We start from the raw sequence: 27,449 nt of genomic DNA on the forward strand, positions 1-27,449 counted from the left end.
AGTGACACTCCTGTGCCTTTTGATAAAGTTGCGACTGAAATCATCAGTTCCCTTGCCTGGCCCCTGGTTCCATATGAAACATTCATTTGTGTCATCTGCCAGAAGGTTTATGTAAGGGGTGGATCAAAGGGGAGAGCATGTTGCTCAGATGCGGAAGCATCACTGGGATGCTGCAGGGAGCTTGCACTATGGGACCACAGCATCTGAGGCACCAGGACAGCTTCAGCAGTGACGACAGCTCCTCTCTATGTTAACTATGCTGTACTTTCAGCTCGTCATAATGGCTGGGACCGTACTGCTCGCCTATTACTTTGAGTGCACCGACACCTTCGAGGTGCACGTCCAGGGGTTCTTCTGCCAGGATGCTGACTTAATGAAACCCTACCCAGGACCAGAAGAAGACAGCTTCATCCCCCCAATCGTCCTGTACTGTGTGCTGGCAGCAGCTCCTACCATTATTGTAAGTAACACAAACTACACTGCACGCTGCTCTATAATTCCTGTCAAACTCTCCCTACTTCTCACCTTCAGTCTCTCTCCCGCCCTCAAACACCTCCTCCTACAGAACCGTACCTCTCTCACCCATCTTTGCTCAACCCTGTTTCTCATTTCTTTCTTTCTCTCCAGTTCACTCATAAGAATGTTATACCTTTTGGAAATTATTTCAGTTCAGAACACAGCACATAACCTTGGTGTATCCACATACTGTGTTTTTTTAAATGTCCTGGAAAATTTCCTAGACTACAGTCCTGGTAATCCATTGAGCCATTGTCTGAAATTCATCTTAAAATGAAAAATCGTGCTACCATCCTTCCATGGGATGTAGCCGATGTGCGTAACCGATGCTTTTGTTTGTATGTCAGTGTTTTTACGTCAGTCTCTGATAAGCTAACTGCTGCTCTATGACTGTAATGAAACTCCGATGGTTTCATTTAAAGCCTGAAGTAGCAATCTATTCACTGTTTCTATCATTCCCATATATTCTTACACCCGTTTGCCTTTTACTACCTGTGAACAGAGTGCTTGGTGCCAATGAGAGAGAGAGAGAAGTGGATTCACTTAGTGTCTTGCAATCTAGAAATTCACCATGTTTTAATGAGTGAACAGCAAATTTAAAAATTGATTCTCATTTACTTTTCTACCATTTTAAGCCTTCTCCATTGTCATTTATATATTAATCCAATCAATCAAAATAATAAAGATTCCAGCTAAGTACATAACTCTGTGATTTCAGTCCTCTCTTGTTGGTGAAAGGCTCTTATTCATTTCTCTCCATATTGGATCAATTAGTGCTGAACTAATTAAAGTATCTGATGAAATAGTGCAGAAATTGTTTAAACTCCCAGAACAATGACATTTTCCAAAAGATCTGTTCCCCTTTTTTGTAATTTTAGAAATATTTTGTAAGACTAGAGTCTAGAAACTATGTGACTTACCTCCTGTTTGTGCAAATTGGGCAGAAATCCACTTAATCCAGAGTAGATTACACTCACCATCATTTCTGGATGAAATTGCACCTATTATGAAAGTGAACCAAGTGCTTCCATGCACAACTGGTATTAGCAAGCTTGTAATTTTTCTGGTGTCAGATGCGCACCCTCACTCTCTCATCACTCTCAGTGTAACACCCTTTTCTGCCCTTACCAATACAAATTGGATCTTCAGGCTGCAATGTCCAAACATCATAGATCAGTCTCAGTGGAAATGGAAGCACCTCACACTACATTGTTGCTCTTACTGTTAGTTAAAGGCACACTCTGCTGGCATTGGGAGACTTGATTGGAAAGTTGACAGAGTATGCTAAAATTAACTGAGAGTGTTGTCTCTCACATTTAGCTGTTGAGATGCTCATTCAATGGGTGCCTCAGTGGTGAGATTGCTGACAGCATTTCCATTTCTGGAGGCACAGTATGATAATGACTGGCCACCAGAATCAGAATCAGGTTTATGGGGGAACTCAAGACAGAAAACAAAAATGTGTTCATCTGTGGAGACCCCTGGAGGATGCCCCCTTAGTGCACTATAAGTAGGTATAGAGATTCCAACATTGTGTCTGAGACATGACTTCGTACCTGGGCCTCTCTAATGAACCATGTATTCTTTGGCTCAGGGTTTCCAAAGCTGTCATCGCTGAGGTGTATAGGAAGTTCTCCGACCATGCTGTCATACCTTTGTTGATCCCTCCATGGAGGTCAAGGTAACATTGCAACTTGCCCCTCAACACTGCTTCAGAGACGTCACCTAGATGCAGTATTCACAGAGAAATAATTTCATCTACTTTAGATTTCATGCCCACCAGGTAACATCTAGAGCATGGAGGGGGGTGGTTCCTGTGAGGACAGGCAGCCATTTTCTGCACTCACATGCCCACAAGGAGACACCCTTAAGAACGCCAGGCTTTTCCTCAGCAGGAACCGTTTCCACTTCTTCATTGTGGTTCTGGATCACCAGAAGAGTTTCCTCATGGTAATGATGTAGGGTCTTGAACCGAAACCCCGGATGTCCATTTCCCTCCATAGATGCTGCCTGACCCATTGAGTTCATCCAGCTCCTCTGTGTGTTGCTCCAAATTTCCAGCATCTGCAGTCTCTTGTGTCTCCGCATGGGAAATGCCTTGTTTCCAGGAAGGACTCGCAATGCCTACACCCTCAGGGAGATCAAGCTGCCAAACATTTTTGTGGGCTAACAGTGCCCAGACAGGGACCAATCTTTTTATCCCTGGCTCCTCACATCAATGCTCTCTCCAACCACAGCAGCTGAGCAGAGGTAAAGTGACAGCCATGCAAGCACCAGAGCCACAGGTATTTCCTATTTCTCCAGAACCCACATCCTCCCAGGGAAGCCCTGCAGTACACACAGTAGCTCAGTAGCTACAGATTCTCCACCTTTATGTGCTGTCTGCTGTGCAGCTCAGCTACCTGAAGACAGCAGCCAATGACGGACGAAGAGCAGCAAGGAGACACAGAGCCCAAGGGACATGAGGCACAACCTACCGAATGCCATGAGCAAGAGGATTAGGAGCAGAAAGAAGGATACCATAAAGTCCCAGCTGAACTTTAAACACCTCATCTGCCAGCAGAGTAGAGCAGGGAGGCATTGTCTGCATGGGCTCAATGGTGTCCCTGATTGATGCTTCTCAACCTTAGCTGCAATATCACTGTTCCCAGTACAAACCAAGTGACCATCTCCACAACCACTGTTTATCAATGAAGAGGTTCACCAATAATTATGTCGTGGAGCCCAAATGACACATAATAATCCGACACATCCTCCTTTGCAGGTCCACTGGCACTGATTATAACACATCAGTGAGTGAATCCCTTATCCAATGACTGAAATGGCTCACAACATTGGTTTTCAATACTGGGTAACACACCCTGATACGTCTTGTGAGGACATGGAATTTATTTCTGCATTATAAGATAAGGATAAGATGATAAGATCAGATTTATTTATTAGTCACATGTACATCAAAACACACAATGAAATGCATCTTTTGCATAGAGTGTTCTGGGGGCAGCCCCCAAGTGTCGCCACGCTTCCGGCGCCAACATAGCATGCCCACAACTTCCTAACCCATACGTCTTTGGAATGTGGGAGGAAACCGGAGTACTGGGAGGAAACCCACGCAGACACGGGGAGAACATACAAACTCCTTACAGACAGCAGCTGGAATTGAACCCGGGTCACTGGCGCTGCAATAGCGTTACGCTAACCACTACACTACCGTGTGTGCTTTATTGAGTATGGATTCCCACAGATGAAAAGGATAGCTAGAGCCTCTTCCTGTTAGGGTCTTGGGGATTTTCTACCTACTCCTCTTCCCAGAACAAAGGACCACACTCCATCTCACAGATGAGAATGCCCAAGTCTCTTTCACTAAATCTGGGGAATTCTCTCCTACTTCCCCTTAGCTTCTCTCTCCTCTATGACAGCCATTGTGAGTTGCTTCTGCTTGGTTGCCATGTGGAGTGTGACTTTAAGGGCTGATGCCCTTCTCTGATTGGTGCACAGTGGGTGTTGAGTGATATGCTAAATTGAGTGATGTCCAATTGAGAACTGCAGGTTCTGTCTCAGCACATCTTACTTTATGTGAATCACCTCTTCACATTTTTAATTATCACTTTGGTCAATTGTGTAATTATTTCAGGGGATGGGCTTTAATTCTAAAAGCAGTGATGGCTTAGTGCAGCAAAAATGGATGAAATTCAATTTCTAGTCTCATGTTTTTTGTCGCTCCCTTCTCCACAAAAGAAAGGATGGCAGTGGCCTGTATTGGAAATTAGAAAGATGATGTAAGGGGTGATGCTGATATTTCATTCTGTGCTGTGAAGAGATTAGAGTGGGCAGGAAACTCAGGTAAACAGGGAAGTACACCTTCCCAGCATGTTCCATGAAAATTAAATCCAGGGGATCGTTCAAGTATATTTGTTGATTTCCATCCCGGTAAGGGGGGGAGAGTAGCTGGGGAGGAGATGCTAGGCAAGTGGGTAACAAAGGTGATAGAGTGTGGGTTGGGAGATCATGAGGGTGAGAGGTTGGGAAGAGTGTTCAGATATTTGGGAGGTGGGGTAGGGATCTATGGGAGGCTGTATGCATTGGAAATGGGATGTCTGTGTAGATGGGCATTAAAGTTGATCAGGGGCAAAGGCATTTAAGATGTGGGCTTGAAGAAGGTTTGGAAAGGGTGGGCAGAGTCCAGAATTGGGAGAGGGTGAGGGTCACAATGCGAGAATTGGAGATCTGGGATGTAGAAATCAGAGATTGGCAGGAAGACAGGAGTTCAGGAGTGGGCAATGTAATGATGGGTTGGGTTGTCAGGGACCTAAGGGGGTGTCAGAAATCATGGATCAGGAGGGATTCAAGCATCAGGGTTGAGGAAATCAGATCATGGGGGTCAGGAGATAACAGTGTGGTAGGGAGTCATGAATATGAGTTGAGAGGAGAGTGGGTGATTTGGGATGAGGTGTCTGGTTTCCCAGGGGATGTGAAAGGGGAGGGAAGTGATTGAGAATTGACGTGGGGGACAGGGGAGATTGGCGTGGGACATTGGAGATGGGGGTCATTGTTTGATGCTGACAGGGAGGCAGATACTGTTCGTGAAGTGTTGGATGGGAGGAGATAAGTGCCTTTTCATCCCCATTAGCAGTGCAGAAAAACCTCATGCCCTCTGGATCCAGCTCTAACACTTCCCAGGTTTGCTGAAGCCTGAACATTCTATTCTTAGTGAATTAAATAAAGAGCATGCAATGTACTTGGAAAGATTTCACCGACTCCCTTGATCTGTGACAGAAGGTTGGTCACCCATTCTTCCATCAAAACCAAAAGAGGACTGATCGGTACCAAATCTGAGATTCCGCATTTTTTTAAACCCCCCCACCCCCCCTCCACCCCCCGGAACTACCTTTACTTGAAGACTGAATCACCCTCCAGTTGTGAGATCCAGAAAAAGTGACCATAAATATAAGACAGTCACTGATTAGTCAATGAGAATTCAGGAGAAACTTCTTCATCTGAGGACCAGTAGGAATGTGCTTCCACAGGGAATGATTGAGACAGAGGAGGAAGTTGGATGGACATGTGAAAGAGAAGGATGTGCCGGTTAGTTCAGATGAAATAGGGTGGGAGTGGGTTGATGTGGAGCGAGTAATCCTTTCCTGTGCTGTAAAAATGTGAATAATTTGAGGAATACAGTAAGTTTGACATATGGCTGTGTGAGGTCAGTGTTTTGTCCATCTGTTCATGGTAGAGGTTGTCATACCTCAATGCCCCAGATTTATAGAATAATGGGGAATGGCAACTGGTGTGTAAGGTGGGGTCAGGGGTGGAGGGAAGCAGACAACTCAGTCTCACCACTGTCACCCATGAAAATGACTTCTCCAGTGGTGGGAAGGAGCCAAGCTCTTCTTAAAAGCATCATACTCGTAATGAACGAGAATCTTCTGACAAAGTGTTAGCGATGATAGGGTTGCTGCCATGTGGAGAGACTAGGTGAGATTATTCTCTGAGCAGGGAAGGTTAAGGGGAGAGTGATCAAAACTGTGGAGACTAGATAAGGATAGATTCTTTCTGAGAACTACTCTGCAGAGGATGCATATTTAAAATAGGTGGCGGAATAACCAGAGGTGTAATTGAGGAGAATTTTCTTCATGCATTGAGTTGTAAGCACAGTCTGAAAGGCTGTTGCGGGCAGATTCAATGTCTACTTTTGAAAGAGAATTGGATAATCACTTGGCAATGGCAAGATTAGCAGGGCTGTGAATAAAGGGCAGGAGAGTGGGACAAATTGAAGAAAAGAGCCAGCACAAAAACAATGGGCTGGATGGCCTCATTCAGTTATCTGTGATATCTGTGAGCTGTCTTCATGATCTCAGTAAAAGAGCAATGAAATTCATACTTTTTTTTACTGAGACCAGTTTAATAATATGAATAAAGAAATAGAGTTCCCAAAGCACACAACCCTCTGAAAGTAAATATGTTGCCCCATCTTTTTTAATAAGCAACCAGTTACTTTTGTACAGCGATCCCTAATCTTAAATTATCCCCCAAGAGGAACGGTCCTCACCACATTCACCCTGTCAATACCTCTCAGGATCTTTTGAGTTTCAATTCAACCATGATCCAACTGAATGATGGAACAGGCTTGAATATGCTCCCACTATCATTTCCCCTGCCCTCACACTCCCACTTCAAATAGCAATAGGAAAAGAAAGAGCCACTTCATTTCCCAATTGAGTGATTCTTGGCCATTAGTCAAGAAGACTATTTTATCCCTTTTCCAGTATCTTTTTAACCAGTAAACAGAAACTTAAAAACAAAAAGCCCCGATAGAATTTTTCACAGCCTGTCGCCTCGAGATTAATGTACAATTTCTGGAAACCCCAGGTCGTCCCAGAAAGTCGACCACTGTAAGGTTAGGGCTGTCAGCCTTAGCCTCCTTGGGAGTTATTCCCGTCTATCTCGGTATCACAAGTTGACCAGTAAAAGGAAACATTCAGCCTGTTTCCCTACTCCTCTTTACCATTTAGGGATCTTTGCAGAAGCACACTAGTGAAGGAAAAAATAATTTCTACATAACAAATCCAATAGGAAATCTGTTGCTGACATCTCTCACCAGCTGGTTTATGAATAAGGTTCCTGACATCTCACAGAAGATGTTCCTCTGGTACTCAGGTGAAGGAGAAAGAGAATGTTGGGAGGTTGTTGTGGAAATACTTGGTGAGTTATGAAACAGTTCAAAATAAAAGTTTTTTTTAATATATATCATTTTTTTATTTCCCCCTCAGGGCACCCCAAAGGGCTTCATAGCCAATTAAAAATTTATAGAGTGCAGGAAACATGCCATGTTTGCAAACAGCAGGGTAATAATACATACTGAGGGTGAGTGAGGTATAAATATTTATCTGGATACTGGGAAAACTCAGTTGATTATCTCTGAAGTATGCCATGGACCTCTGAGGTATGAATGAGAGAGGTGACAGGGCCACATTTGCTGACATTGCCAGCAAAACATAGTACAACTCCCTCAATATTGCACTGAAGCATTAGACTAGAGTTAGGTGGAAACCCATTAGTATTCAGCTGAGAAACAAGAGTGTTACACAGTGAGCCTTAGCACTACATGCCCCAATCCAACAATATGAAGGTGATAGAACTTGGCTGCACCTTTTTATTTGCAAGTACCTATCTGTTACCATCTTTAGTTGCTGTCAAGTCTTGTTGCAACAGTTCTGTGACTGACCTAGATCAGCTTTTGTTGCAAATTCTCTTAAGATCTGTAGTGTTTGTGTACCCTGAGGGGGTGGGAGGAGCGAGCTTGATGATTAGCATTTTTATCAAATAGACTTTGGATCACTTCATGTATAATTTTGCATAATGTACTATTTTGATTACTATCCAAAGACGTAGAAGTGCTTAATTAAATATTAATCTGTGTTTATGTCTGATTAAGTCTCCATAGCATATTATTACAGGAGAGCAGCAGAAACTGTTCAGGCATCTGTGTTGTTTTGCATTTTGTACTCCCTTCTTCTTAGAAAGTCCCTCAGGATCGAGGATGACTTGCTTCCACTCCGGTCTTGTGGGTTCTGAGGAAGCCGATGAGGACAATGTAGGAACTGCAGACTCTGGCTCAGATGGGGCAGGAGGCGTCTGATTGGGTGGGTTGGTGGGTACTTTGTGAGGTAGTGCACTCCTTCCCTGGGTGCTCTGCATGCATGAACTCAAGATTCTTAATGGCTTCCAAATGCTCTTTTACAATTTGCAGCTGAGAATTTTGCACTTCTTCAAGGAAACTTTGAGAACATACTTGAATCATTTGCTCTCTCCATGTGGTGGTTTTTTTGGTATCATGGAGCTCAGAACAGAGTCTATTTGTTGGAAATCTAGTCTTGGGCTTGCAAATGATGTGATCTGCCCATCGAAGCTGTCTGAATGCAACCAGACCCTCATTGGGCCTGGCAGAGGATGCTGGCATAAGTTCATTAAACCTACCAGTTGATCTGGAGACAGCGTTCATGGCATCTCTTCACTGACGTGGCTGTTATGATAGTCCATGTCTCATTTGGTGAGGATGAGGATCACTACTGCCTGATGGACCATGAACTTTTTGCTAGGTTTGAGGTTTTGCTCTGCACTCTTTTCCTCAGATGGCCAAAGACTGTGCTGATCTACCCAAAAAAATAGTAAATTTCATCATCAATATCTGCCTTTGCTGCATTGTGGCTCCCAAGATATAGCATGGTCCATGCTTTCCAGTGTCTTTTTGTGGACCTTTAGTGTCGGAGGGCAGTGTTGTAAACTGGGGGTTGTTTTGTCTGTGCTCTGCTGATCAGTGACTGAGCTTGGAGGTTAGATTCTGAATTAGAGGTGGCATAGGCTGACCAGTTTGCCCCTCACCCTATGGATTAGCTTTACTCCAGCAGGAAGTTTGTTGGAGTTGAGCTGCAGCATTGCAGGACAGAGGTAGAGGCTGTGTTTGTACATGAAGTGGATGTAACCTCTCACTGTGGGAGCTCAGACTGCAGTTGACGTTAAAGGGGAGCGGGCTGCCGTCGTTTTGATTGCAAGCCACAGCAGACAGGAAACAAGTGTCAGGATTAGTTTTTGGGATGGCAATCAGTAACTAATGCAATGCCATAGGGATCAGTGCTGGAGGCTCAGCTACTTACAATTTTTATTTAGGAGTATAATGTGGGGAAATGTGAGGTTTGCCACTTTGGTAGGAAGAATGTAGAATGAGAATATTGTTTCAATAGAGAGGGTGTAAAACACTGCAATGTAAAGGAATCTGGAGTTCCAAGTACATAAAACACTAAATGTTAGCATGCAGGTACAGCAGGTAATTAGGTAGGTGAATAGAATGTTGGCCTGCAAGAGATATAGAGTTTAAAGTAGGGAAGTTTTGATGCAATGCTACAGGATACCAGTGACACTGTATTGCAATACAGTCTTGGTCTCCGCATTTGAGGAATGATTTACCTGCATTGTAGCAGTGCAGAAACGGTTCACGAGGTTGCTTCCTGGAAAGACAGGGATGACTTATGAGCCTATACACATTGAAATAATAAGTGATCTTACTGAAGCATATAAAATTCTGAGGGGACTAGACCAGGTAGGTGCTGAGAAAATGTTTCCCCTCATGGGGGAGTCCAGTACTAAGGGACTTAGTTTCAAAATAAGGGGTAGCCTATTTAAAATGGAGATTCAGAGGAATTCCTTCCCTCAAAGGGTCAGGAATCTTTGGAATCCTGCACCCCAGGGAGCTGGGGAAGCATCATCTTTGAATATATTCAAGGCGGAGATGGAGGGATTCTCAACCTATGGGGAAAAGTTCGGAAAAGAGAGTGAAGATCAGAGCAGCCACGATCTTATTATGTTGTGGAACAGCTCGAAGGGCAATATGACCTACTTCTGTTCCTGCTTCCTATGCCCTTGTATTCTTACAAAAGAACATAAGAAATAGAATCAGGAGTAAGTGTGGTTGATACTGTGCCTCAAGTGCACTTCAGCATCCAATGCCTTTATCTTCTAATGTCCTTAATTTCCAAAAATGTACAGATCTCAGCTTTGAATATACTCAGAATTAGCATCCATTGCCTCTAGTGTAGAGAACTTCAGAAATGTACAACCCTTTGAATGATGAAATTCCTTTGTGTTTCTCTGTCTTAAATGAGTAGCCCCTTACTCTGGAAATCTGCCCCTAATTCCAGATTTTACAGTCTGAGGAGGCACCATGTTGCCAATCTCTTTCAGAATCTTGTGTATCTCAATGAGATCACCTCCCAATTTGTTAAATTCCCCTGTGCACAGGCCATTCATGTCACAAGTGCCTCCTCACCTTGTCATTGTCAAAAAAATAAATGGTAGCTCTTGAATCTTCTTCAGTTTACTCACATCTTTAATATTCTGCCTTATCCAGTGTTCGTTGTTTTGTTGCAGATTTTCATTGGTGAGATTTCGATGTATTTTATAAAATCAACAAGAGAAAATTTGCTCCGCCAGGAGAAGACCATCGTAACAGGAGAATGTTGTTATTTGAGTCCTCTGTTCCGAAGAATAATAAGATTTATAGGTGAGTCATTGGAATGAAGCTTCTTTAATAGATGGAAGGGGCATGGGTTGCCTCGCATAAATTCATGGAGGCACCACAGAAACTGAGACCTAATGCCGAGCAGACAAGGTTACCTGGGGTGCTGCAACTTTCACAGCTTATGGAAAGAGAAGATAAAAGAAAGCTCTTTCATCTGACAGGGGATTGCTAACCATAGGATGCAGATTAACAAGGGGATGGTGCTGGGTAGAAATTTGTCCTCTTTTATTTCTCCTCAATGTGCAATGTAGTAGTGTAAGAGGAATTGATGTTCACTGGGTCATGGCTAATTTACACTTTGACTCTATCTACCTTCCTTTGTTAGTCATTCTCAATTATATTGGTCTAACAAACATCTGTTAATCTTAATTTGGAAATTCTGAATGGACCTCCAGCGTGGACAGCTTGCTGAGTTTATAGGGGGTGGGTAAGGGGTAAGTTCCAGTGTTCCTCAATGTGGGAAGCATTATCCTGATATTGCTCTCTGTTTTAAGGCTATGTTCCCTTGGTCTGATCTCTGCCCCCAGAAGAAATAGCTTCAGTCTACCCTATGAATTATTTAATCATGGTAAACATCTCAGTTATATTTCCTCTTAACCTTCCATGCATGAGGGAGTACAAAACTTTCTTTGCAACCTACCTCTATAACATATTATAAAATGATTTGATATCATCCATTATCTTTGAACATCTGTCTTTTGGTGAAATTATAACTTTGTATTCTGGCCAATCATATAACAAGACATACAGGGCATAAAGGTCTATAAGACCCAGGCATCACATGCCTTCCAAACAACTTCATAAAGCAAGATTGAACACTATCTTTAGCAATGCCCAAGCAAGATGTTTTCAGAAGCTTTCTTCAGCAATTAGTCTTTCTCGAAGAATCAACAGGATGATGGGTAGTATTGGTCACAGAGAGCCATTACAAGATTTATTTAAAATCCAAAACTACTAAGTGTTTGCAGGCACGCTCCATGGAAATGAGTCTGTCTAAGCCCATCTCGTCCATGTGCAGCACCATCCTTTAGGTCACAACATTCAGCCCAATCCGATACTCTTGAGCAAAACCCATCTTTACTATTCCATAGAATTTTCTAGCCTTCATTAAATTTTATTTTAATTGCACATTTGGCTGTGGAGCAGTAAACAGGAGGAAGGTTCCTATAAACAATGCATCACAAGTAAGTTTCCAGCAATGGTTGCTTCGTAAGCAAACAAGTCACTCATTATAACATTGCTCCTGATAGATCAGTGTTGGCCTGGCATTCAGTTGTTGTCAGCACTGTTGAAATGGCTCTCAATTAAAATAGGACAACAGTTTATATTTATATAGTGCCTTTAACATGGGAAAATGTCCCAATTGCTTTGGATGCAGCTTTGTTAAAGGAAAATAAGATGCCAAGTTGCATAAAAAGATATTACAACTCTGAATCAAAAGCTTAATCAAAAAGCTGAGTTTAGAGGAGCATCTTAAAGAGAGGTAGTAAGGTGTCAGGAAGGACTTCCAGAACTTAGGATGATGGCAGCTGAAGGTTTGGCTGCCAGTGGTGGGATCGATTGAAATAGATGCTGTGTTGAACACCAGAATGGCAGGACTGCAGAGACTGTGGTGGGTTGCAGGATCAGAACAACTTACTTGGGATGGTGTTGTTCAACATTAGAGCTCACAGCCTTGACTTCCCATTCTTCAGCATTTTAATACCAGGGTGGTAAAACTGCACCTGAATGTACCATTTAAAGTGTGAAATATACCAAACAAGGTTCCATTTTGAGGATGTTTAATCTGTATCCAAGATGGCTCCTGAGAGACACCAAACCCAGCACCAGGTCAGGCTATTTTTCTGGCAATCCTTGTGGCCTCCCATGAGAAGGTCCATTTGTGCATGTTAGCAAGAGACACTCAATGCTTTTGGGAATATGGATCAGAACCATCATTGGCCTTGTTTCCCCAGGTTCCAAGCAGCAACAGCCAACAAAAGTTTCTTTTAAAAATAAGTTCTTGAAACGTTATTGGTGTGGAGAGAGGAATGGAGGAATGTGTGCACCCAGCTGGTGATCTCATCACTTGAATGTCCCCGTGGAACCACCTTGGATGCTGATTGTTTGCTCAGAATCCCAAAACCCAAAATTGGAAGAACTTTGGAATTCCCCATATATTACTGAACTGGGTCAGAAGTAGATTGTTAATCCTTGCAATGAAACTCTGCTGATTAGGCATGTGTTATAAAACCACTGGCAATCCTTGTGCCTCTCCCTCAAAGAGGATGGAGACCATTGGGAAGCTGAAAGCAGCAAGGGACTGAGAGATATACAGGAGAAGTAAGGGTTCAGAATAAACGATGGATTTAAATGGGCTGTCAAAGGCTAGATAATTATGCAATGAAATTGAGCTTGGTTGAATGAGCAATTAGCACAAAATGCATATTTTTATCCACTGAACTGTCACTAACAGCAGCTTCATAAAATATTAGAATTTTCACTGTAATCCTTTTGCACACTGAGCTTTCTGAAAGCAAATTGTAAATGTTTAATTATATCTACTGAGTAAGAATGCTTTTCAAGGGGTGGTTAATGCATCCATTTGCCAGGGGGGAATATAGGAAGACGGGGACAGGATGAGAAGGTATAGTTATAGTGTGATGAGACTTGGGTCGAGTATATACAACATGTATAGAGCTGTTGGGCTGACCAATGTTTCCTGGTGCTGAGTCGGTGCATCTTTGGACAGGATGGGTAAGCTTGAGAATGGGAGCTTTCCTCTTGCCCTGGTAACAGCAACCAAGTACTTTGATCAAATAATTTAGGAGACTGACAATGCCTGTGGATCTATATCTTGGAAATAGTTTGTACTTTCAGGCATGAGAAAGAAAGATTTGAATTTATATAGTACATTTCAGCACTTGAGGATGTCCCAAAGAAATTCATGGCCAATGAAATACTTGGTAATTGGTTTATTATTGTCACATGTACTGAGGTACAGTGAAAAACTTTGTTTTTCATGCCATCCATGTGATCACTTCACCACATCAGTACATTGAGGTAGTACAGGGGAAAAGCAATAACAGAATGCGGAACATAGTGTTACAGTTACAGAGAAAATGCAGTGCAGGTAGACAATAAGGTGTAAGGCTATGATGTGGTAGATTGTGTGGGCAAGAGTCCATCTTATTGTATAAGGGGACCATTCAATAATCTTATAATAGCAGGAATAGAGGCTGTCCTTGAGCCTGGTGGTATGTGCTTTCAGGCTTTTGTATCTTCTGCCTGATAGAAGGGGTGAGAAGAGAGAATATCTGGGATGGGTGGGGTCTTTGGTTATGTTGGCTGCTTTTCCAAGGCAGCAGAAGTGTAGACAGAGTCCATGGAGAGGAGGCTGGTTTTCATGATGTGCTGAGCTGTGTCCACAACTCTCTGCAGTTTCTTGCAGTCTTGGGCAGAGCAGTTGGCATACCAAGCCATGATGCATCTGGATAGGGTGCTTTCTATGATGCATCTATAAAAATTGGTGAGGGTCAACAGGAACACACTGAATTTCCTTAGCCTCCTGAGGAAGTAGAAATGCTGATGCACTCTCTTGGCCATGGCGTCTACGTGGTTGGATCAGGACAGGCTATTTGTGATGATAGTTGAAATGTTGTAATTGTTGAAATGCAGCAGCCAGTTAGTGCACAGAGAGCTCCCATAAACAACAGTGTAATAATGAATGAATAATAAATTATGAGTGGTGTTGATTGAGGTGTAAATATTGGCCAGGACACCAAGTAGTTGATGGTGCCACCATGTGGTAGTTCCACTTGGACAAAGCCAGTACTTAAATAGCTGCCACTCTCCGAGTATGTCAGAGGTTAATGCAAAATGTGAACACAGCCAGCTGATCTTCCAGTATAATTGTCTGATTAACTTTATCAAAAGAGTGATGTTTATAACAATAGATAAGTATGAATCAGATCAGCTGGATCCATCTCAGCATCAAATTAATAAAACAATTTGGCTTAATTTGCATTTAGTTCAGCTTGGTCTTCTCAAGCAATTTATTGAGCCACGCTGTATAATTTTCTCTGTAGATGGACTGTAAGTGGAAGCCAAGAGATGCATGGTAGCTGGTCTACTGGGCATCAGAGGGTCCCAGGGTGTATTATGGGCAGCACTGATGCTTATGCATTCAAAACTAAATACAGGAGGTTAAACATGAAACATCTGCTCCATTGTTACAATGGGTAAACCCAAATATTTGCTGTAGGATTTTTGCCAGAAGAAGCTGAGAGAACATGGACTAGATGTGAGCTAAAGGCCTGAATTCCAGAGGTGAGGAGATAGGATTGTCCTTGACATCAAGGCAGCAATTGACCAGGTGTACTAAAACCGAGGATTCAAGGGGAAAATGCACCAATGATTGGACTCATTCCTCACATGAAGCTATGAGGATGGTTGTGGTTGTCAGAGCTTGATTATTCCAGTCCCAGGATATCGCTAAAGTAGTTCCCCTGGGTAACGTCCTAGGCTCCACCATTTTCAGCTGCATCATCAATGAGTTTCTTTCCACTGGAATGTCAGAACTGGGGATATTTGCTGATGATTGCAGAATGTTCACATTCCTTAGCAAATGATGCAGCCCCTGCCGGCATAGAGCAAAAACGTGGACAATATTCAGGGATAGGCTGAAAAGTGGCTCGCAACGTTTGTACCAGGCAGTGACCATCTCCAACAAGAAAGACTCTAAGCACTTACCCTTGACATTCAATGGCATTTCCATTGCTGAGTACTTCACTATCGACATTGACCAGAAACTCAAATGGAGCAGCCACATAAATTCTATGGTTGTAAGAGCAGATCAGAGTCTGGATATCCTGTGGCAAGTGACTTACCTCCTGAACACCAAAGACCTTTCCACCATTCATAAGGATCAGAGAATACCTCTGCTTGCCTGGGTAAATGCAGCCCAATAACTCACAAGAAGCTCAACACCATCTGAAAAAAAATTTCAAGCACCATGCTGAAAAAAGAGCAGAGGATCTCTCCTCTGTGTCTTATCCAATATTTATTGTTCAATGAACACACACTGACAACCTAGTTTTTATCACACTTTTTTTTGCCAAACATTTCAATGATTTTATTTTTCCACAATAGAAAACAAACAAGAAAGCTTTGCCCCGCAACGTTGGATCAGATCTGTGTTTCCATTCTCCCACTCTGTAACAGATGCAGGTGGGAAGTGATGGCTGTGGGCAGTGTGCCAATGGTGGTGAATCTTTTTACAAGCCCGGTTTGCTCCTTCTCCAGTGTCTCCTATCAGAGTTGTACCTGATTTTGTACTGGTTTTCATGTGGATCCACTGCAGGATCAGCTAGTTATGCTTCATCTTCTTGGTGAGGAAGCCTTGGTCCCAAAGGTTTTGTGCGATGGCATGGCCAGACCTGTGACCTCCACAATTGTGGAACGGTGAGAGAAAGAGGGAGAGAGGGGGAGGATGCAGCAGATCCCTATTGTTGTTGGTGGAGGCTTGCTGTGAACCAGTTGGCTGTTGTGTTTCTTTCATTAGAACAGTGACCAGTATTCAAAACTATTTCATCATGTATAAAATGCTTTGGACAGTCCTGACCTCATGAAAAGATGCTATGGAAATGCAAGATTGTTTTTTGTTCATTTAAATAGAGATTGAAACCCAAAGATCCAGTCACCATTGATTTCATTCTTATTGATTAAGAGATTTATGTACATTTGAAGCTTTTGGCAGGAGGTAGCATGAACTCACGCATGATGGGAATTTGGAACCATGATGTAACTTAACATTTAAGAGGACATTGCTGTATGTCTATCCAGGGTGAAGTGAACTGCAGTTGCATTTGTGTGCCCTGGCCAGTTTTCTCTTCTATTCAGTTTCTGATACGTAGGTGCCTTATGACTTCACAAACTGCCTTCTTCACTTCTACCCTGGAAGAGTTTTGATTCACCATGACTGAAAGCCCACACATTTACACCCAACTTCTGTGTAATTTTACATGGCCCTCTCACTTGTGATGACAGTGGACCACAGCTCTGGCTCAAGGGCAGTCCTGCTGTAAGGCACTGGTCCACAAAACAGAAATGCTTGAAAGTGAATTAAATAACTGTCAAACTAACTGTAACAATATGAAGTTTTTTGTTAATCTGTTCATTTTTTGAGGCCTGGGCTTCTCTGGCAAGGCCTGCACTTATTGCCCATTCCAAATTGCCCTTGAGAAAGCAGTGGTGAGTCACCTCTTGAATCGCTGTGGTCCTTCTGTTGAAGGTTCTCCCAAGGTGCTGTTGAGGAGGGACTTCCAGGACTTAGATCCAATGATGATCAAGGAGTGGCAATGTATTTCCAGATGAGAATGGTGGGAGGGGGAGCTTCAGGTGGTGATGTTTCCATGCTGCCCTTGTCCTTCTTAGTTTTAGATGTCACAGGGTTGCCAAGATGAGTAACTGCAGTGCGTTCTATAGATGGCACACACAGTAGCCACTGTACACATGTGGTGGAGGGAATGAATGTTTAGGGTGGTTGAAGGAGTGCTAATCAACCAGGTTCAGTTGTCCTGGATGGTTTAGGGCTTCTTGATAATATTGGACAATTCTGAACAATCTTCCAACATGCTCCTGTCTTATGTCTTATAGATGGTGGAAAGATTTTGGAGCATTAGGTGAGTCACTTGCCACATTGCTCCTGGCCTCACATGAAGTGATGCAACACTGTAAGCTTAATCTCAAACTGCAGGAAGGAGTACTATCTACTCATGAGTCCCTGTTTCTTTCTCCCCCACAGGTGTGTTTGCCTTTGGACTGTTTGCCACGGATATATTCGTAAACGCGGGTCAAGTGGTCACAGGGAGCCTAACCCCATACTTTATAACCGTTTGCAAACCTAATTACACAGGAACTGATTGTCGTTCCCGCTCACGCTTCATAACTAATGAACGCATCTGCACTGGGAACCCGGAGGTCATCGCAAATGCACGGAGGTCCTTTCCATCAAAGGATGCGTCTTTGAGCATCTACTGTGCCTTGTACGCCACGGTAAGTTTGTGATTCGTCAGCTGATGGATTCCCGTTGTTAGGAGCAGACTTCTTGTTTCATGCATGTCCCTCCCAAATTTTGATTGTTTGGTTGTAATCCTGAGGTCAGACTTTTCCAATCCATACTAGCTTGGTCACTTGTTTTTGAGTACCAGACGTCTTTAATGATAGCCAAAAATGCTGGAAATACTCAGTGGTCAGACAGGATCTGTGGAGAAAGAAACAGGGTTAAAGCTTCAGGTCGATGATCTTTCATAAGTGCTGGGGATAAAAGATAAAAGAAGTTTTTAGATGCAGAGAAAGGGGAGGAGGGACATAAGGAAAGGTCTTGATACTATGGAAGTCAGGAGTGATTAGCCTTCCACCCCATCACAGATTTTTCCTTTAATTTTCTCTCTGTCCCTCCCGCTTTCTTCTACCTTAAAACTTGTTTTATCTCTAACTTTTTCCTGTCTTGAAATATTAATTATGTTCCTCTCTCCACAGATCCTGCCTGACTTGCTGATTATGTCCATATTTTCTTGTTTTTAGTGTTTTCGGTGCCTGGTGTATTTGGTTTTTGAAGTATTTTAACTGTCAGCTGGGCATCTCAGATACCAGCACACCCCAACGTGAACAATTAATTCGTCTTGCTAATTTTCACCTGTTCTGAAGAAAGTATCTTCCACAGACCCATGTCATCCATGAAGTTAAGTGCTGGGTCTAGAGAAAGGGTACAGGAAGGCACTATTGGTTGCAACAAAGTGTTTCATGATGAGGGGAGGATTCAGTCTTCAGTGTGAGCAGTGAATCATTTTCAGAGACTGCAAACGAAGTTGATGGCAACCTAATTGGAGTAACTAGTCTGGACACAATGGTTCTCGAGTTGTCTGCTGTTCACCCAATACCATACTGGCCCATCATTGTTTCCTTGGTGGATATTGCCTATATCCACGGTTTGGCTCCATACAGCAGCATTCCTATGGCTCCTACATGTCACCTGGACAGTTTTAAACTGGGCGCCGTGTGTACCTCGAGCAAATGTGTCATAAACAGTGGAGCTGTATCTAAGTGCTGAGTGTACAATGAATGAGTGGCACCTAGAAGAGCAAGAGAACAATTCTGCAGTTTTAGAGATGGGAAGGGGGTAAGATCAGTGGGGAACTGGAGAACAATGATGAGAATTTTAAAATAGATGTAGGAACTAGGGTGGGTTAGCAAGAACAGGGATGATGGACAGAAAGGACTTTTTATGAGCTCATGGGCAACAGAGTCATAGATGACCTCCAGTTTTCAGGGGATAGAATGCGGAAGACTGGCCTGGAGTGCATTGGAATAGTCAACTCCAGAAATTGATGGCAATATGTTCAAGTTCAAATTTATTGTCATAGACATATGTACACAGGGTATAAATAGCTTTTAGCAGCAGCAGCACTGTACATTACAAATATGATAAACATAAGTTAACATAAACTTAAATTAACATAAATTATACCTAACTTACATGACAAAACAAACATAACGACATGAGTGCAAGTTGAGAGAGTGAAAAAGAATTATAGTCTGACTTAGTGTTAAGGTTCCTAAAGTCAGCTCAAGAACCTGATGGCAGTGGGGAAGAAGCTGTTGTTGAATCTTGAGGTGTGGGTCTTCCTCCTGCCTGATGGCAGCATCGAGAAGAGGCCATGGCCCGGATAGTGGGGGTCCCTGATGATGCATGTTGCTCTCTGGAGACAATGTGGCAAGATTTTACAAGATCCCAATGAAAAATCCACCACCAAGGATAGAGTTTGAGTTGGAATGAATATGATTTCTTTGAAGCAGTGACATACAATAAAATGTGCTATTGTTTTGGCCAGTGAAAATGGCCCCTGCAGACCTTGCATGAGGTTTTGGGAAGTGTTTTTCATCAATAATTGCTGGTGAAAGGAGTTCTCACCAACACTGATTTGGGTTGTGTAGACCACAAATTGGCAGCTTCCTACTTTAGTAACTTGGGGCAACCTTTACTGTTCTCAGCCATGTCTGTTGCATTAGCACAGTGCTTTTAAAAGTTCCACTCTTCTGTGCTAGTTTGTATATTACCAGATAAATGAAAATCATAAACACAGGTCATGGTCCATCAACATGATTTGCCTCATGGCTCCAGCGACCCGGGTTCAACCCTGACTTCCGGTGCCATCTGCGTGGAGTTTGAATGTTCTCCCTGTAACCACATAGATTTCCTCTGGGTGCTTCAGTTTTCTGTCACATCCAAAGACATGCAGGTTTGTAGGTTAATTGGCCCCTGCAAATTGCCCCCCATGTGTAGATGAGTGGTAGAATTTGGTGGGGGGGGGGTGGTGTACAGCTGATGATAATGGAAGGAGAATAAAATGAATTGGAGTAGGATTTGTGTAAAAATGGGTGCTTGATGGTCGGTGTGGACTCAGGGCCTGTTTTCATGCTGTATCTCTTTATGGTTCTGTTTACATACTTTATAGCATTAGAAATTTAACTGAAGAATTGCATCATTTTAATGGTTCTTGATTAAAATAATCTCTGTCTACAGTTTCTCTAAGAATAACCCTCAGGCTGATTTCCATTGCCATAAATGTCCTTCAAAATGACATCGCCCCTGCATTTTCAATCAACTCCAAATATAACTTTAAACAAATGTTGATGTTTCACTGATATAACTACTTATGTGTAGCTTTGCTGCAAATTTAAGTACATGCTAAATGCCTCCAGTAGTCGATCCATGTATTGTTTCCCTAAGATATGATCCGGTGCAGTGGTCTGTGCTGTACTTAGTTAATGTGAATGATGTGAAAGCACCACTCACTTTTTTCCACCAAGCTTTATGTTTCTTGCTGGCTGACAGAATGATGTGGCATTTGTCTGTGCTTGACCTCTGCCTGCAGAAGCTCATCCAGAATACACCATGAAAACAGCCTGTTGTTGACGGTGCCAAACATGTGCTGGAACGTCTGTCATACTCTGCCTCTATACTCCTCCTACCCATATTCAGATCTATTGAAGTTAGCTGAGTACCAATAGGGAGAACAATGGGGAGCAAACAAAGATAAATTTTTACCATTGTTGCTATTCCATCACTCAGCGTTCATACAAAATGCTGGAGGAACTCAGCAGGTCAGGTAACATCTTTGGAGGGAAATGGACAGCAGACATTTCGGGTCGAGACCCTTCACCTGGACCTGCAGAGTTCCTCCAGTCTTTCGTGTGTTGCTCCAGATTCCAGCTTCTGCGGTGTCTTGTGACTCCCAGCATTCAATTTTCTTTGGTGGATGGGGGAAGACACGAGGCCTATTTTCTTATGTCTGAATCACAGTATTTTCCTTCAAATCATTCTCTAGATGAAGGTGCCAGTAGACCCATGCACAGAGGTGCAAATTTGCTGACTGTCAGAATTGTCCAAGTTAAGAAGGGAACTTGATTTTCAAGCATGCTGGTAAACTTTATTGTAGGTAGTAGTGAGATCATCACTTTGGAAAAACAGAGGGCTTTCTAAAAAGTGAGTCAAAGAACCACAGAAGTGTTTGTCATAGAAGGATGCCATTTGGTCCAATGTGCCTGTACTGCACAGTGGTGCAGCAAGTAGTACTGCTGCCTCACAGCTCCAGGGACCTGAGTTTCATCCTAATCTCAAAGTGTTGTCTGTGTGGAGTTTACATGTATTCCTGTGACCGTGTGGGTTTTCTCCATGTTCTCCATTTTGCTTGCACATCCCAAATGGAAACAACTTTTCTCCATCTATACCCCTCCTTGATTTTAAATACCTCTATCAGATTCCCTTGCAAGCTCTATGGTTCTGAAGACAACAACCCTGGTTCCTCCAGTCAATCCACGTAATGAAAGTCCCTCATCCCTGGAATCATGTTGGTAAATCTTTACTGAATCCTTGCTAAAGCCTTTACATCTTTTCTAGGGTGTGGTATACAGAATATAAGAAAAAGAAGCAGATGTAGGCTTCTTGTGCTTGCTCCACAATTCAATAAGATCATAGCTGACTTTTTACCTCAGCCTCACTTTCCTGCATTAATAACCTATGCCCTGATTTCCTTAACATCTAAAATCACATCAGTCTCTGAATTGAATATACTCGGTGACTGATCTTCCACAATCCTCTTGAGTAGACATTTTCCATGTCTAGAAAACACAGGGCCAACCTGCTTAATCCCTCCTCACAGGACCAGGATTCATTAAGATTCATTATCCACCAGGGGAAAAAAGTCCTCTACTCAACTCAGTTTTGTTTGGCCCATTATTTTGAAATTCTGGCCCTTGGTTCTAAAGGCTCCAATCAGGAGAAACATCCTGGGCAGTCACGGTAGTGTAGCGGTTAGTGTAACGCCTTACAGCTCCAGCGACCCGGGTTCAAATCAGGCCACTGTCTAGAAGGAATTTGTACGTTCTCCCCGTGGCTGCATGGGTTTCCTTTGGGTGCTCCGGTTTCCTCCCACATTCCAAAGATGTACAGGTTCGGAAGTTGTGGGCATGCTACGTTGGTGTCAGAAGCATGGCGACACTTGCGCACTGCCCCCAGAACACTCTACGCAAAAGATGCATTACACTGTGTGTTTCGATGTACATGTGACTAATAAAGATTTCTTATCTATCTTATCGACCCTACAAAGTTCTGTAAGAGTTTCGTATGTTTCAATAAGATCATCCTTCATTCTTCTAAAGTCGAGAAAACATATGGCCAATCTGCTTAAAGGGCCAGCCTCTCTCTCAGGAATCAATTTGGTGAACCTTCATTGCACTCCCTTTATCACAGGTATATCCTTCTTTAGACAGGGAGAGTCCACCTGTTTACAGTATTCCAGTTACAGTCTCACTAGGCCTGTGTATGATTTCAGTATGACAAGTATAATTTCAATGGACTCAAATCCTCTTGAATTAAAGGTCAAATATAATTAATCTTTCTGATTGCTTGCTTATCAGCATGGTAATTTTTAGTGATTCGTGTATAAGGACTCCCCAGGTCTGAACATGATAATCTCACCATTTATAAAATACTCTGCTTCTCTATTTCTTCAATTAACATGGATTATCTCACATTTTTTGCAATATATTCCATCTGTCATGTCCTCACCCATTCACTTAGTCTGTATATATCCCCCTGGAACCTCTCTGCATCCTTCCCAAAGGTCACATTTCCACACAGCTTTGTATCATCAGCAGACTTTGGATATATTACACTTGGTTCTCTCATCCAAGTCATTGATAAAGCTTGCAGCAGCAGGGGCCACCAGTGATCCCTATAATCACTGCCACCCCCAAGCCAAAAAATCTATCCTATTTATTCCTATTTTCTATTTTCTGACCTTATTCCTCTCCAGATTTTAATCTTTGATCTAAATTTGCGTCATAACCTCCTCTGTGGACCTTATTGAAGTCTCAATGCACTATATCTATTGGTTCCCTTTAGCTATTCCTTAGTTACAACTTCAAGAAAGTCCAACAGATTTATCAATCATAATTTCCCTTTTATAAATATATGGTGATTCTGCCCAATCCTATTATTATTTTCTAAATGCCCCATTAACACTTCCTGAATAACAGATTCCAGCATTTTCCTTTTAACTGATGTCAGGTTAATTGGTCTATGGATCCCTCTTTTAGTCATACAATCAAAGAGTCATACAGCCTGGAAACAGGCCATTCGGCCCACACATCCCATCTGTTATTAATACCATCCTCCAGCACTTGGCCTGTGGCCTTCTATGCCTAGTTGATTCAAGTGCTCATCCAGATACTTCTTAAAAGCTGTCTGGCAGTCCATTCCAGGTTCTTCACCAATCTGGGTGGAAGAGGTTTCCCTCGGATCCCCTCTAAGTATTTTACCTCTTACCGGAAACCTACACCCTCTAGTTTTATTTCCTCTGATGTGGTGAATAGTTTCTTGCAGTCTCCCTTATCTATACCCCTCATAATTTTATATACCTTAATCATGTCCTCTCTTAATCTCCTCCACTCCAGGGAAAACAGACCCAGCTCTTCCAGTCTCTCTTCATTACTGAAATGCTCCATCCCAAGCAACATCCTGGTGAATCTTGTCGGCACCCCCTCCAGCTCCACCACTTCTTTCCCATAGTTTGGTGACCTCTCTCCTTAAAAAGTGGGGTTACATTTGCTATTTTCCAAGTGTGGAAACCATTCCAGAATCAATGAAATTCAGAAGATGATAACCAGTACATCCATTATGTATGTAGCCACCTCCTTCAAAACTCCAGGATGCAGGTCATTGAGTCCTGGGGATTTATTGGCTTTTATTTCCATTAGTTTCTTCTCACATTCAAGTTCAAAGTCAAGTTTATTGTCGTAGGCATACAAACACAGGGTATAAATGCCATGAAAATTAGCTTTTTGCAGCAACAACACAGTACATTACACACATGAAAAACGTAAGTTAACATAAACTTAAATTAACATAAATGATACATAACTTACACAACCAAATAAAAATAACAATATTAATGCAAATTGAACAACATTAGTATCTCCGATACTTTTTTCACTAATGCTTCATGCATTCTAGATTGACCTCCGCTGCTTCAGAGAGGTTTTCTGCAATTTCTTCTTTGAAGACATACAAATTATTTATTTAATTTATTTGCCAAATCCTTATTGCCCTATATTATTTCTTTTATCTCAGTCTCTAGCAGACACAGAAAACAGGATCTATTCCCCCTAATTATACTGTCCTCTAATTAGTACCACATTCTCTATCACTCCCGCTTTTTGGTGACCCTCTGTACCATGATGGTGTGATCGGATCGCTCAGCCTTCCTTCGGTCTCTGCTTTCATCCACACAGGTTGCAAAGGCCTTGTACCTGTTAGATTGGTGCAAGAGCCAAGGCTCCCCAGATGCTTCCTTCTGGCTTCCCACAACTGTGTCACTGTCAGTTTCACGCTTCTCTTCCTCTTGATCGAAAAATTCTTAATTAACTAATATAATGATTGTGGCTGCCTTCTGGGACAACGTATGGAGGTAATCCACTGGTTCTCCACTCCTGATGGATTGCAGTGTCTAAATCCGGGACTCCAGCTTGACAACTCTGGGCTGAAATTCCTCGAGCTGCACACATTTACTTTGGATGTTTGTCTGAAAGTTGTGCCTCATACACCACTCATCTCAGGTTATGAATATATATTAAAAGTCATGCCCCTGGAACCATTCCTGAGGAATGCCTTTGAACACTTGCCACCAATCTGAGAAACAACCTTTCTCCACTGCTCCCTCCTTCCTAGTGTTTGGCCAATTTTCTATCCATTATAGCCACTTTATTCCATGGCTTTTGCTCTTGATGTTAAGCCTATCATGGGGCACTGTATTAAAAGCTCCTGGATGGGAAGTCTAGAACAGGAGGCCAGAGTAAGTGATATGGCCACTTAGAACAAAGATGAGAAGTTTCTTCACTTAGAGGGTGACAAATCCTTGGAATTCCAGAGGGCTGTGGAGACACAGATACTGAGTTCATTCAAAATAGGATCCATAGGTTTTATTAAGGAAATAAGGGACAAAGGGACAGTGCAGGAAAGTAGTGCTAAAGTAGAAGATGAGCATGATCATGGTGAATGGTAGAGCAGGATCAAAAGGCCAGATGACCAACTCTGGCTCTTACATTCTTTTGTTCCTCGGAAACTTCATCCATACCTTATCAACTATCTATCTGACATTGGCTCTCTCTGTCACTTTATCAAAAAGCTCTGTTAAGCTGTATTTTCAAAAAGTGCCTTCATGTTTACTTGAACTCCCTTGACCTAAAGGGCAACAGATCAAGACTGGAAGGTAGTATTTGATTAGGTAACTCTTTTCATAGCCAGCATTGACATAGTGGACCAAACAGCCTCCTCTGTGTCATGAATTTTCTATGATTCAGCTTCATTTAAAAATGAGCAAGTACTACAAAACATCATGGATACTTCTCATCTACTTTGCAGTTTTTTAATCATCTAATTCATAAAATTATGAGAGACACAGATAGTGTAGACAGTCTGAGTCTTTTATCCCAGGGTAGAAATGTCAAACACCAGAGGACATGTATTTAAGGTGAGAGGGAGAAAGTTTAAAGGAGATGTGTGGGGCAAGTTTCATTACACAGACTGGAACACGCTGCCAGGGGTAGTAGTGATATGACAGAGGAGGCTGTTCGACACATGAATATGTAGGGAAATGGATCATGTGCAGGCAGAAGAGATTTAGTTTAATTTGGCATCATGTTTAGTGCAGATGTTGTGGGCCGAAGGGCCTGTTCCTGTGCTGTACTGTTCTATGTTCTAGTCGTGTACCCATGCCATTAAACTCTGTGTGCGACCATGTTCTGTTTCAGATGTACATCACCAGCACGATAAAGACCAAAAGCAGCAGGTTAGCCAAACCTGTCTTGTGCTTGGGTGCACTCTGCGCCGCCTTCCTAACGGGACTGAACCGGGTGTCCGAATATCGCAATCACTGCTCTGATGTGATTGCGGGTTTTGTACTGGGCAGCACAGTAGCTTTGTTTTTGGTAAGTCCACCTTACAGCTCTGAATCTATCAAATATATCAAATTAAAGATGCCTTTTTAGGACGACAAAGTTAAAATTTATATTAAGGTACAAATATTTATAGATATATTTTCCTTAACTAGAAATATTAGGCACATTCACATTTAATATAGTAAAGCAGTCCAAAGCATTTCACGCTAGATTCAATATTTCTTTATTGGCGCCAGTCGCTGTTTGTCTGCAGACGTTAGTGACTGACTTGAGCCTTGCCTGAGTGTGGAATCGGGTCTTGACCCGAACTGTCGACTGTCCATTTGCCTCCGTAGATGCTGCCTGACCTGCTGCACTTTGTGTGTTGCTCCAGATTCCAGCATCTGCAGTCCCTTGTGTCTCTGTCAACATGTGGAATCAGGCTGTTTGACCATGGAAGGCAATATTGCCAATTCCTCCCTAACATGCACCAGTTTTAATCTGAGCTGTTGGGGTAGCTCACTTGGTTCTGAATTAGAGAACTGATGGTTCTAGTCCCACTCAATGGATACAATTCAGGTTGACACTCCAGTGCAGTTCAGAGGAGTGCTACACTGTTGGATGTCCCTTCTTTTGCATGGGAAGTTAAACAGAGTTGCCCCCCCCTCATCTCCCAGGTGGATATAAAAGCCCACAGTATCAAAGCAGAGCAGAGCAGTTTCCTCACTATTCTGGTCACTGAATCTCAAACAAGCGGAGTGTCTGGCCATCATCATTCAGCTCGTTGTGGCGGCTATGAAGAATCTTCAGTGCAATTCCTGCAGTGTTAACCACACATCAGAAAGTACATGTGAAGTGCTTTGAGACATTGTGAGGTCACGAAAGGCGCTGCAGAAATGCAGGTTAATCATTTTTATGGGCACACTTTCCAGCAGGGGGCGCAAGAGGCTGTTCCAGTTTAAAGCTTGCTTTCTCTCCCCAGACAACAACTGAGAAAGGACCATATTGGAAACCACATGGAAATCCTCATTCAGATCACCATTTGGACTCATGGGCAGCAAGGGAGTACCTGGCCTATTAAGCCATCCCTACATGGTTCATCTTCCCACACTTGCTCCCCCCACCTCCTCCGCAACACCTCCCCTGTAGTCATCCTGGATGAGACCGATAAGTCGGAGGAAAATGAAAGGCTCAATAATGGGACTACCATTCTGCAAAATTCTTCTCCAGCCCCTCAGATAATCAAAGCCACACCAGGGCATAGCATCCATATGATAGAGTGTCTGTCCCTCTCAGGAAGGCAGTCAGGTTACCAGTTGCCAGCACTGTCTAGGTGCTCACTGACTTACGAGGAAAAGATTTTCCTAAGACCCTGCCT

General features: G+C 42.7%; 1 protein-coding gene and 1 pseudogene across 7 annotated transcripts in view; one reads left to right on the plus strand and one right to left on the minus strand.

Annotated features, from left to right (window-relative positions):
- Window positions 1-27,449, plus strand: part of plppr1 (phospholipid phosphatase related 1) — a 97,418-nt gene that overhangs the window by 56,249 nt on the left and 13,720 nt on the right. For 6 of the 7 annotated variants that reach the window (XR_007956631.1, XR_007956632.1, XM_052019690.1 and 3 more), the window contains exons 3-6: window positions 272-460; window positions 10,441-10,573; window positions 17,376-17,626; window positions 25,946-26,122. Coding sequence is in view for 5 of the 7 variants with exons in the window: in XM_052019690.1 (XP_051875650.1) it covers window positions 272-460; window positions 10,441-10,573; window positions 17,376-17,626; window positions 25,946-26,122 (750 nt within the window). In the remaining 2 variants the exon portion in view is untranslated. The remainder of the gene's footprint in view (window positions 1-271; window positions 461-10,440; window positions 10,574-17,375; window positions 17,627-25,945; window positions 26,123-27,449) is intronic. The other variant, XM_052019693.1, reaches the window with a different exon arrangement.
- Window positions 15,847-16,000, minus strand: LOC127572437 (60S ribosomal protein L39-like; annotated as a pseudogene).

This window comes from Pristis pectinata, chromosome 7, assembly GCF_009764475.1.
Source record: "Pristis pectinata isolate sPriPec2 chromosome 7, sPriPec2.1.pri, whole genome shotgun sequence".
NCBI classification, from domain to species: domain Eukaryota; kingdom Metazoa; phylum Chordata; class Chondrichthyes; order Rhinopristiformes; family Pristidae; genus Pristis; species Pristis pectinata.